Source organism: Erpetoichthys calabaricus, chromosome 17, assembly GCF_900747795.2.
Source record: "Erpetoichthys calabaricus chromosome 17, fErpCal1.3, whole genome shotgun sequence".
NCBI classification, from domain to species: domain Eukaryota; kingdom Metazoa; phylum Chordata; class Cladistia; order Polypteriformes; family Polypteridae; genus Erpetoichthys; species Erpetoichthys calabaricus.
The window spans coordinates 47,701,758-47,714,820 of record NC_041410.2 but is presented as its reverse complement, the minus strand read 5'-3'; the positions used below and the strand labels follow the sequence as shown (position 1 = coordinate 47,714,820).

The 13,063-nt window shown below is 37.0% G+C and overlaps 2 protein-coding genes across 2 annotated transcripts in view; one reads left to right on the top strand and one right to left on the bottom strand.

The window, feature by feature from the left end:
• ubl7a (ubiquitin-like 7a (bone marrow stromal cell-derived)) overlaps window positions 1-13,063 on the top strand; it is a 1,205,533-nt gene that overhangs the window by 623,329 nt on the left and 569,141 nt on the right. The gene's annotated exons all lie outside the window — the stretch shown is intronic.
• LOC114667426 (AP-3 complex subunit beta-2) overlaps window positions 1-13,063 on the bottom strand; it is a 128,859-nt gene that overhangs the window by 31,884 nt on the left and 83,912 nt on the right. Inside the window, exons 15-17 of the mRNA XM_051920794.1 lie at window positions 7,103-7,279; window positions 4,875-5,061; window positions 616-734 (exon numbers count right to left, since the gene is read on the bottom strand). Coding sequence (XP_051776754.1) covers window positions 616-734; window positions 4,875-5,061; window positions 7,103-7,279 — 483 coding nt within the window. The remainder of the gene's footprint in view (window positions 1-615; window positions 735-4,874; window positions 5,062-7,102; window positions 7,280-13,063) is intronic.

Here is a 13,063-nt window from a genome sequence, read left to right as displayed (position 1 = left end):
TACAAATTTCAGTCCAGCACCATGTTTGCAGAGTTTTCATGTTTCCCATTGCGTGTGTTCTTTCCTACTATGTCTGGTTTCTTGCCAAACCAGATACAAGATCAGTTGACCAGTGGATTTAAATTACTCACTATGAGCAAGTATATGTGTGATTGGCTGGCATTTCCGTTCAGGACTGGCTCCTGCCTTGGACACAGAATAAGTAGGATACTTTCAGAACAGGCTCCTACTCCCTGCAATTCTTCACTGGTATAAGTTGTTTTGAAAAGTGGATTAAGTAAGCAAAAATAGCTTTGAGGTGATGAGAAGAGTTGATTAACAAATACAGCAAGCACTTGGTTGAAGTCAAAGCGGATAATGCAGATTCACCCGTGATTAGATCTAAGGACATTTCTGCTGTTTTATTTAAAAAAGACAGTGAATGTTTATGACTATGCTAAATAAAGAAATTTTAAAATTGGTTTAGTTTGTGTTAATTAATCAGATTACAAATATATTCTTTGAAATTACAAAGGGATAACCTCATATATTATTCAAATTAACGCATTAATACAAAATACCGGAAATGACAGTGACCACAATGAACAATTTTCTTTGTATGCAAATATGTATTACCTCCACATTCCGAACAGAAGGATCAGGGGCCATTTCTGGCCAGTCAGGTAACTCTTGATAACCCACAGCTTTGGCATTAAGCAAATGGGAGAGTGAGCCCAGCTGGAAGTGGTCACGGTCTGCAAAACAAACAAAATATACCAGACTATTGTTAAATGGATGTGTGGTTCAAATAAAATAAGCAAGGACCCCTACTAAGGTCAGTCAGTCATCGTCCGACCTGCTATATCCTAACACAGGGTCACAGGGGTCTGCTGGAGCGAATCCCAGCCAGCACAGGGTGCAAGGCACGAACAAATCCTGGGCAGGGCGCCAGCCCACCGCAGGACACACACACACACACACCAAGCATACACTAGGGACAATTTAGGATCGCCAATGCACCTAACCTGCATGTCTTTGGACTGTGGGTGGAAACCCACACAGACATGGGGAGAACATGCAAACTCCACGCAGGGGGAACCCAGAAAGTGAACCCAGGTCTCCTAACTTTGAGGTGCACTACAATTAATGCACCATTTGTTGTGTTCTGTGAATAAACATTTAAAACTGCATTTGAAAGCATTCACTGTAAGTAATGGCTTATAGCTATTAAAAGACAATAAGTATTATTATTACAAAAATTTGTATCGTTAGGTAGTGTATGATGCTGGCCTTTATACTGTCACTGTAAACACATTAAGCATTGCACACTGTTGATCATCCTGCCTAGCAATAACCTGGGGACCATGTTTCAAAAACAGTAGCACCCATTAAAGAAAATGGTGCTGCAAGAAGATGTATGTCAAAACAATGTTTTCAAAAACGTTTTAAGTAAAAAAAAACCTCTTTGACCATGCAATTCCTTGACCTGTAAAACACCCTGAACAATATCTCAATCATTTTTATGGGCCAAGAAAAAGACTGAAGAAAAGCAACAAAAAATAAAGTCCAGATCATGATACCAGGGCTCACTGTTGTTCATTGTAAAATCAAAAGTCTCTTATGTCTTTAAACATGCTTGTAGGTACACAGTGTCATCATTATGATGTTAATCTCAAAGCTTGGTCCTTTTTGTGCTTATTTTTGTTTTTGATTTTTTTTTCATTAATTAGTTTCATGTCTGTGACATTATAAAGTGTCACCGTTTTAGAATTCGTTGCTCCAATGCCATGTTTGTTATGATATTATGCTGAAAAAGAGAAGGAAACTATCAAAAACCCTGGCCATCGTGAAATTTAGTTAGGGGAATTTTATTAAACCAATTAAGAGAGTTAGAAAAAAGATGCAAGTGATCTCTGACTTTAATCATTTTTGTGCAAATTCCTGTGCAATTTCTATATGGGTCGTATGGTTCTGAGACTCCTGAAATTTGAATATAGGGTTTCAATTTGTCTAGAACCTATTTTTAGAAAGTCATCATGCTTGTTTGAGAAGTCAATTTTGTGAATATACAAATGTCACCCTGGGCTTTTCTAGGGCAGTGTTTCTGAACCCTTCTCGTAATGTGACCCACGTGTTTCCATGTAACTCTCTTTACGACCTATTGGGAGTGTGGAGGGGGGCATCTACTTGATGATCCACTACAACCAATTACCATTATAAACAGTAGCAACGCATGGCCCACCGGCAACAAAACGACTCAAAAGTGGGTCACAACACCAGAAGTATTGAGAAACACTGCTCTACGGTATCTGAGCTTGATGGATAAACTTTTTTTTGCTGCATTAAAAGATCATTATTTAGACCTTCTGGTTTTTCAACTCATAATTACTGTTTTTGACTTCAAATTTTCCAGTTCGCATTTTGTCTTTCATGAAAGATCTAACTGACTCACGGTTTTGACCTTTAGCCTGTTGACTTAGGATTCCTGGTCATTTTCATTTTATATTTACTGTCTCTTGCAAATCAGTACAGCAAGTCTAAATCCCAAATTCAAAATTTTCAAATTGCAAAAGAATAAATAAAAATACAAAACAAATTTAAAAAGACAACATACAAAATTGAAAAAATAAGAACAATAATCCAAAAATCAAGGAAGAGTCAAAGAACTAAATACATTCATAGTACTAACATAAAAGTCACAATTAAGAATAAACCCATATCCTGACAGAGAAAAACACAACTGTGTAATTACAAGACAAAGGCCAAAAATATACAGAAGATGGGAAACTTTAAAAAAAAAAATCAAAAAGGGAAGCAGAAAACCCGGCAAGAAAAATTAATTAATGACACTGCAAAAATCCAGTTGCTATATAGACCATAGTCCTGCAAAATATCCAGTAAAAACACCTGTGGCCAGTCAATTGCTAACAGGACTCGTACCTCCACCATCAAATGCAATTAACAACACAATTAACAAAAGACATAAAAGGATAAGTTAAACTAACAAAAACAAAATAATAATTACAAAACAATTTTGAAGTTTCAAAAGCCTTAAGCCCCTTTTTGAGCTGATGCAGACTGAAAGCCTGGCCTTTTGAGCTGTGGTGAGGCTGTCTGGGGTGAGTACGGAGAGATCTGGCTTTTATTTTGCTTTTTGTTTTGCATTACGCTGTGGCAGGAATGATAACAGGTATTTTCATGGTTGTGTTAAATTTGCACTAATAAGTTTTTTCTATATTCATATATTAAAAAATTCTGCAGTGGGTTGGCACCCTGCCCACGATTGGTTCCTGCCTTGTGCCCTGTGTTGGCTGGGATTGGCTCCAGCAGACCCCCGTGACCCTGTGTTTGGATTCAGCGGGTTGGAAAATGGATGGATGGATGGATTTATTAAAAAATTGGTAACAAAACAAAAATAATCACACAACAATTAACTTAAAAAAAAGAATATGTTTGAAAAAAATTGAAAGAACAAAACACAAAAGCAACAAAAAACAAAGCAAAGGGGTGAGATCCACGTCAAATCATAAAGAGTGCTATGCGTGTGGTCACATGGTTTAGGCTCGCTTCTAATTTAAGGGCGAGTACAAAATATTCAGTAACTGTTTGCACTTTGCTTCTGATAAAGGAATGGCCCATTTTCTAGTATGGAAAAATAGTTTCTAAGGCAATTGTTTCTTGAGGTTTTTGCTTCGTTTACTACATGTTGCATATACTATGAGCATTTTGATTACGTAATAATCTATACCTTAGATCAGTGTTTCTCAACCTTTAAGTATTTGCGACCCGAGTTTTCATAACAGTTTTAATCGCACCCCCTTACGTTTTTTTGAAAGGAGCCCACTAATACCAATTTGTTCTTTTTTAATTAATGATATATCATAGATGCATATTTTATTAAACCTACTTAACTTTTATCAACATTTATCTAACTCTATATTTATTTTTCTAGTATCAGAATGTAGTTTAAGTTAATTTGTTTTGGTTTCAATAGATGTATTTTTCATATTTTCGATTCTTGTTTTCTTTTTTTGACATCTTCGTGCCCCCCTTTTTGTTACTTTGCGCCCCCCCTAGGGGGGCCCGCCCCACAGGTTGAGAACCACTGCCTTAGATTAAGAAACCATGCTTGTATTGATAGCCCTCTCTGTGCTCTATGATAATAATTTTCTGTCTCACATTCAAAAACCAAAAAGATTAGACATTTTGATCTTTTCTTTTATGAAAAGTTGCCATTGCAGACATCTGCCCCACGTACTGACATACAGTAAGTTTATGCTTAAAAAAAATTAACAATGCGAAAGTACCAGATTTAAATGCTTTGGTTTTCTTAAACTTTGATGTCTAAATGGAAGTTTTTCAAAGGACTATACACACTGGTAGCATTTTGTCATGATATAGCACACAAATGAGATAGATAGTACTTTATTTGTCCTTAAGAAATATACAAATATCATTACAAACAACAACAAAACTTTGAGAGCAGTCACAGTGAGGCATTATAAAGACGTATCGCTGTAGATATTAAGGAAGCCCAGTAATGTTCATTAACACATTTCTGGTGAATAATTCTTTGGCTAATAATAAATAAATTTTTTGTTGTACTCAGTGATAGTGTGTCAGAGAGGATGAATAGCATTGTAATAGACTTCAACAGAGTCCACTTTCCAGGCATGATTTTTACAGGATATCATACATCCAAACAATATTAATGGTCCACATACCCAAATGAAGTGAGCTGTAACCATCCCCTTGAGGAGAGCTGTTCTTAAAATTGAAAGTGATTCACAATCAAACTTCAAACTAAGCAAGAAATGGAATCTTTTCTGGACAAAGTATTTCCAACACCAACATAATTACAGAAAATCTTATAAAATTTCAACCAGCATCATTACCTTTGAATGGTGACTCCAACACAGGTGCTGGTTTTAAAGCGAGGAAGAGCTTCTTAGCATATTTACTGAGGATGCCCCCCTTGTCTAAAGGTATAATCAGCTGCCTAATAAAGCGGGCTCTGTCCCTGATGTCATAGTTCTGGTCGTACTTGGCCAAGTTGAGAACATACTGAGCTAGGAGCTTGGTCTAAGAAAGAGCAGAATAGAAAAAGATAAGTAAACAGAATCTCTTATAAAGCACACTTTCATATATAAGCACAGTACTATTAAAATACTGAACAGTAATTAGATTAAAAAACAAAATTACATGTAAAAAATAACACAAACACTATGATGGACTGTTGCCCTGTCTACGATTACAGGTGCTGCTGGCTCCCTGCAATCCTGATCTGGAAAAGCAGGTTAGGAAATGAATGGATTCATGGAAAACACAAATGATAATGTGATACAGAAACTGCAATCTTTACATATTCATATACAGTACTGTACATATATACAGATACACATATATAACAGATTTGGCCTTAAATACGAGTAGATCACTAGAATATGCACAAATGATTAAAATATTACAATTTAAGCTATTTTCTTATATAATATGCTACCGTGGCTGTCCGTTTGTCTGTCCATGATTTTAAGTCACATGTAGCTTGCAAACCATTTGAACTATTGACCTGAAATTTGGTACACATACACTATGTGACGTCTATTATCCACTTTCGGGGTGATGATTGACCTCCAAGGTTATTCCTCTTTTTATTTTTATTTTATGTTATTGTAGAATCAACTCTCGGCAGTGGCCAGCATGCGTATGGGCGCCGTTCTCATCCCTACCACCTTCGCTGTCACTTCAGCTACCTCTTAATGTCTTAAATCATTCTGAGGTAGATTGAAGACTTAAGTACCAGCTTAAGTGAAAAATTAAGGAAAATGTACTAAGTAATTGAAATACAGACACTGACTTAATCAGTTTTAATGTGAAAAGATGCCGACGAAAGAAGAGAAGAAGCGGGCCGCTAGGGTGGAGAAAAGAAGATCTGCTCAGGAAACATCAAGCGCATCAACCTCTGAGCAAACGAATGTTAAACATACAGAGAAAGAGGATGAAAACTAGGAATGGTCAAGTCAAGTGTATTCACTGCACGTTATCATGCAGTGCACCATTACTGGTATAGAATAAACAAAATTTTCTTTGAATTCATTGAAATCTGGGTACTGTGAAAGATTAAAGTAAATAGTGTAAACTAACAAAGTGCACTCATAAACATATGGGTAAGAAAACTGACTGCAAGTTCTCAGAATCGTAAACATACTCAACATCCAATGTAAAAGTATGTGTGGAAAATGACAACCTCTGGGAAATGTGGGGCACAGAAGTTAATCTCCAATATACAAATCATATGCATGATTCCACTATTTTTGATGTCATTTGAATAAATAGACAGACCGAGTGGCAAGACACAGGATTTCATATTAAGATTCACTATATACAGGTTTGATAATGGATGGATGGATGGATATATACCAGTATACGACCATTCAACCAAATAGAGGTGGACCTGGAATTTTTCAAAAGGTAACAACATAAATGGGTGATTATGGGGTTTGGAGAAAGAACAAATGAGGGCAGGTCAGTTTTCGTTTCAAGATATGCAGAAGGAAACTGTTTGACTGGTGCCAGTGTGGAAGAGTTATTGGTTAGTGTTAAATAATAATGAATATTTATGATAACAATTAACTATTTAATATAAAAAAATCTAGTAAAATGTTTACGAAGTCCTAAAGTTGACAATAGAGATAGCCATTTGTGTTTGTATATTATCGTAGAGTCTTGTTAACTAGTTCTCATAGTCCAGAAGATAATATGTAGTGTCTATGATAGCTTCTCTTTGGCTCCAGGGTGATGCCACCACATTAGCTTTTGATTCCTACAATCCTGGTACTATAAATTCAAGAAGTGCATAGTAGACTTAATGATAATACTTCAGTTTAGTTACCCATTATAAGCAGTTATTACTAGTGTATATTTTACAAAGTATGTTGGAAAACTGTTCAACATGATATATAACAATAAAAGTGACACTTTTTTTCAAGAGACTAATTATTAATTTATCAATATTAATAGCATAGTTAATAAAATGGTTATAGACTGTTAATAGGTGGTTTATAAAAATGCCTAAAGTAAAGTATGAATGGGTATTAAAAATTATCTGTGGATTTGGAGATACCTGTTTCAAGTTAGTTAGGTACAGCTTGGCAGCGAGGTTGAGTATCTGCAGTTTGACAATATCTTCTTCATTGGTAAAGGTTTTTGCCATCTTCCGCAGAACATCAGGTGCTATTTTTGGTACATGTTCACAATATTCCCCAATTAGCCACAGTATGCTAGCTCTTGCCATTGGTACCTAGGAGCAAAAATATTGCAGTCAGACTTCTTCAGTTTGTATAGAACAATTTAAAAGAGACACCAGAGCCACTCATTTACTATAATATAATATAATATAATATAATATAATATAATATAATATAATATAATCTATACTAATAAAAGGCAAAGCCCTCACTGACTCACTGACTCATTGACTGACTGACTGACTGACTGACTGACTGACTCACTCATCACTAATTCTCCAACTTCCCGTGTAGGTAGAAGGCTGAAATTTGGCAGGCTCATTCCTTACAGCTTACTTACAAAAGTTAGGCAGGTTTCATTTCGAAATTCTACACCTAATGGTCATAACTGGAACCTGTTTTTTGTCCATATACTCTAATGGAGGAGGCGGAGTCACGTATTGCGTCATCACGTATTACGCCTCCTACGTAATCACGTGAACTGAAAACGAGGAAGAGATTTACAGCACAAGTCAAACGCGGGAACGAAGGTAAATGACGTTAATTGTTGACTGTCTTTTAATACTGTGTAATTGTTGAGTGTCTTTTAATACTGTGTAAGCATACATATTAACACATGTGCAATTAAATATGTGCATTTACGGGGTGATTTCTCAGGCTTAAAAGCTCACCTTTTATTAAAAAGGTAAATGCAAACTCTTTTCATTCTGAAGGGCACAAACCACGTTAGATTTCAGCCGTTAAACGCGCAAAAATGTCAGTACACCAGATAAATAAGCGCAACATATTATCAGTTGCTTACAATACATATAGAAATGTGTTAATCGTTAACTAATATTATGGGATGGTGTTTTTCGACTCGCGCCTTGATTTAAACGATTGCATGTCTTGGTGGGTTTGCGTAGCTTATTGTCAATATCTTTACACCTGTTTTTAAGACTTATTGACTGAAACGGGCTTTCACAAAAAAAGTTAGGGCTTTGCTACAGGATACACCCTCCACAAGTTAAGCAAGTAAAAATAAAAGTGTATATTTCTGTTTTATTAAAACCTTTTAAGTTTGTATGCATAGCCCCATTTGCCTGTTTTAGTTTTTTTTTTCTTTCTTCAGTAATATTAAATCTCCTTAAAGAAAAAGAACATATGCATTTTACTTTTTTTGTATCTCTTTAGTAATATTTTAGTGTAAAAGGATAACCAGTATTTAAACCTTTTATGTTACTTTATAAAGTTATTTTACACAATGTTGAAAAATTAATAAGAAAGCTACATATTTTGGCAGCTGCTGCTTTAATTTTCAATGAAATGAAAAAAGCTCTCCAAGAGAAAACCTCAATGAAGAAGAAACAGTTTGCACTATCTAAAAAGGAGAAACCCTCATTTATAAAGGTTTGCTGCAGATGACTTGACTGAAAATAAATTAATACTTCCTATGTGTATAATACATATTTATCTATTTTACTTATGCCTTTATTCCAGCAACTTGCAACATCTGAGGTACAATTTGTTACATTACTTTTGTTTTTTGCAGCACAAGCAGGTGAAGTGACTTCCTCAGGGTCACACAGTGGTGTCAGTACCAGGATTTGAACTGACAAGCTCCGGGTTTGCTGAAATATTACTGAAGAAAGAAAAAAAACGAAAACGGGCAAATAGGGCTATGCATACAAATGTCCATACGTCCATTATCCAACCCGCTATATCCTAAATACAGGAGCCAATAAGTAGACATGTATATATACAGTATATATATATATATATATATATATGAATGTATGTATGTATGTATGTATATATGTATGTCTATATTTATCTATAATAATAAAAGGCAACGCCCTCACTGACTGACTGATTCACTCATCACTAATTTTCCAACTTCCCGTGTAGGTAGAAGGCTGAAATTTGGCAGGCGCATTCCTTACAGCTTACTTACAAAAGTTAGGCAGGTTTCATTTTGAAATTCTACGCGTAATGGTCATAACTGGAACCTGTTTTTTGTCCATATACTCTAATGGAGGAGGCGGAGTCACGTATCACGTCATCACGTATTACGCCTCCTACGTGATCACGTGAAGTGAAAACAAGGAAGAGATTTACAGCACGAGTCAAACGCGGGAACGAAGGTAAATGACGTTAATTGTTGAGTGTCTTTTAATACTGTGTACTTGTTGAGTGTCTTTTAATACTGTGTAAGCATACATATTAACACGTGCAATTAAACGTGTGCATTTACAGGGTGATTTCTCAGGGTTAAAAGCTCGCCTTTTATTAAAAAGGTAAATGCTGTTTTCATTCTGAAGGGCACAAACCACGTTAGATTTCATGCTCAAGAGTAAGCTCAGCACACAGCTTGGTCATATTACAACCGGAAGGGTGAACTGACAATATGGTATACAAAGAGATCCTTAAGAAATAATTATTGATTCATTTTCCCTCAGTTTAAAAAGGTTTACTTTTCTTCTTAATAAAAATTTTAAAGCGGTACTTCGCCGCTGCAAAGCGCGGGTATTTTGATACATATCAAAATATATCGCGTCATCACGCCTCCCATGTAAGCACGTGAACTGACCCGCTGCCGTTTGCAATGCCATATTCGCGAGATACAAGTTTAATGACAAGACACGAGGTATAAACGACAGTTTGGATCACTTTGGGACAGAGTTAAAATTGCTGTGGCCAGAAACTTTTAACTGCCGGATCTTAGCTAACATTAAATAAACCCGTGGACATCGCAACATCACACAAGACAGCGGCTCACGTGACGTGACTGAACGCAGCAGGAGTGATCACTTCAATGAATCAAACCTATTCAAAAAACACATTTCACAATTGATAAGGTACGAAAACAATAGATAGATAGATAGATAGATAGATAGATAGATAGATAGATAGATAGATAGATAGATAGATAGATAGATAGATAGATAGATAGATAGATACTTTATTAATCCCAATGGGAAATTCACAATATGACACTGATTGTGGATTTCCGTACAGCCACTGAAACTTTGTGACGGCACGAGACTTCAGGTGACGTGTCTGCAAAAGAACCTCATTCAGGCAACTATTTTTACTGGCGGTGGCTCAGGGGAGAGAGTTTTTTTTCCTCGCATCCCCGTTATACCCTCTGATCTCCAATTTCAATTCAAACGCCTCCAATTTACACTAAGGCTCTGCTTAGCAATGACAATTAATAAGTCTCCGTTGTTGAGTGTCTTTTAATACTGTGTAAGCATAGATATTAACACATGTGCAATTAAACGTGTGCATTTACGGGGTGATTTCTCAGGCTTAAAAGCTCGCCTTTTATTAAAAAGGTGAATGCAAACTGTTTTCATTCTGAAGGGCACAAACCACATTAGATTTCATGCTCAAGAGTAAGCTCAGCACACAGCTTGGTCATATTAGAACCGGAAGGGCGAACTGACAACATGGTATACAAAGAGATCCTTAAGAAATAATTATTGATTAATTTTCCCTCAGTTTAAAAAGGTTTACTTTTCTTCTTAATAAAAATTTTAAAGCAGTACTTCGCCGCTGCCAAGCGCGGGTATTTTGATATACAGTGGTGTGAAAAACTATTTGCCCCCTTCCTGATTTCTTATTCTTTTGCATGTTTGTCACACAAAATGTTTCTGATCATCAAACACATTTAACCATTAGTCAAATATAACACAAGTAAACACAAAATGCAGTTTGTAAATGGTGGTTTTTATTATTTAGGGAGAAAAAAAAATCCAAACCTACATGGCCCTGTGTGAAAAAGTAATTGCCCCCTGAACCTAATAACTGGTTGGGCCACCCTTAGCAGCAATAACTGCAATCAAGCGTTTGCGATAACTTGCAATGAGTCTTTTACAGCACTCTGGAGGAATTTTGGCCCACTCATCTTTGCAAAATTGTTGTAATTCAGCTTTATTTGAGGGTTTTCTAGCATGAACCACCTTTTTAAGGTCATGCCATAGCATCTCAATTGGATTCAGGTCAGGACTTTGACTAGGCCACTCCAAAGTCTTCAGTTTGTTTTTCTTCAGCCATTCAGAGGTGGATTTGCTGGTGTGTTTTGGGTCATTGTCCTGTTGCAGCACCCAAGATCGCTTCAGCTTGAGTTGACGAACAGATGGCCGGACATTCTCCTTCAGGATTTTTTGGTTGACAGTAGAATTCATGGTTCCATCTATCACAGCAAGCCTTCCAGGTCCTGAAGCAGCAAAACAACCCCAGACCATCACACTACCACCACCATATTTTACTGTTGGTATGATGTTCTTTTTCTGAAATGCTGTGTTCCTTTTACGCCAGATGTAACGGGACATTTGCCTTCCAAAAAGTTCAACTTTTGTCTCATCAGTCCACAAGGTATTTTCCCAAAAGTCTTGGCAATCATTGAGATGTTTCTTAGCAAAATTGAGACGAGCCCTAATGTTCTTTTTGCTTAACAGTGGTTTGCGTCTTGGAAATCTGCCATGCAGGCCGTTTTTGCCCAGTCTCTTTCTTATGGTGGAGTCGTGAACACTGACCTTAATTGAGGCAAGTGAGGCCTGCAGTTCTTTAGACGTTGTCCTGGGGTCTTTTGTGACCTCTCGGATGAGTCGTCTCTGCGCTCTTGGGGTAATTTTGGTCGGCCGGCCACTCCTGGGAAGGTTCACCACTGTTCCATGTTTTTGCCATTTGTGGATAATGGCTCTCACTGTGGTTCGCTGGAGTCCCAAAGCTTTAGAAATGGCTTTATAACCTTTACCAGACTGATAGATCTCAATTACTTCTGTTCTCATTTGTTCCTGAATTTCTTTGGATCTTGGCATGATGTCTAGCTTTTGAGGTGCTTTTGGTCTACTTCTCTGTGTCAGGCAGCTCCTATTTAAGTGATTTCTTGATTGAAACAGGTGTGGCAGTAATCAGGCCTGGGGGTGGCTACGGAAATTGAACTCAGGTGTGATACACCACAGTTAGGTTATTTTTTAACAAGGGGGCAATTACTTTTTCACACAGGGCCATGTAGGTTTGGATTTTTTTTCTCCCTAAATAATAATAACCATCATTTAAAAACTGCATTTTGTGTTTATTTGTGTTATATTTGACTAATGGTTAAATGTGTTTGATGATCAGAAACATTTTGTGTGACAAACATGCAAAAGAATAAGAAATCAGGAAGGGGGCAAATAGTTTTTCACACCACTGTATATCAAAATATATCGCGTCATCACGCCTCCAAAGTAAGCACGTGAACTGACCCGCTGCCGTTTGCAATGCCATATTCGCGAGATACAAGTTTAATGAGAAGACACCAGGTATAAACGACAGTTTGGATCACTTTGTGACAGAGTTAAAATTGCTGTAGCGAGAAACTTTTAACTGCCGGGTCTTATCTAACATTAAATAAACCCCTGGACATCGCAACATCACACAAGAGATCGGCTCACGTGAAGTCACTGAACGCAGCAGGACTGACCACTTCCATGAATCAAACCTGTTCAAAAAACACATTACACAATTGATAAGGTACGACAACAATATGAAACCGATTGTGGATTTCCGTACAGCCACTGAAACTTTGTGACGGCACGAGACTTCAGGTCACGTGTCTCCAAAAGAACCTCATTTAGGCGACTATTTTTACTGGCGGTGGCTCAGGGGAGAGAGTTTTTATTCCTCGCATCCCCGTTATACCCTCTGATCTCCCATTTCAATTCAAACACCTCCAATTTCCACTAAGGCTCTGCTTAGCAATGACAATTAATAAGTCTCAGGGACAGACCCCACAAAAGGTTGGCATTGATTTGAGGCAGGACTGCTTTTCACATGGCCAACTGTACGTTGTATGCTCAACAGTAAGC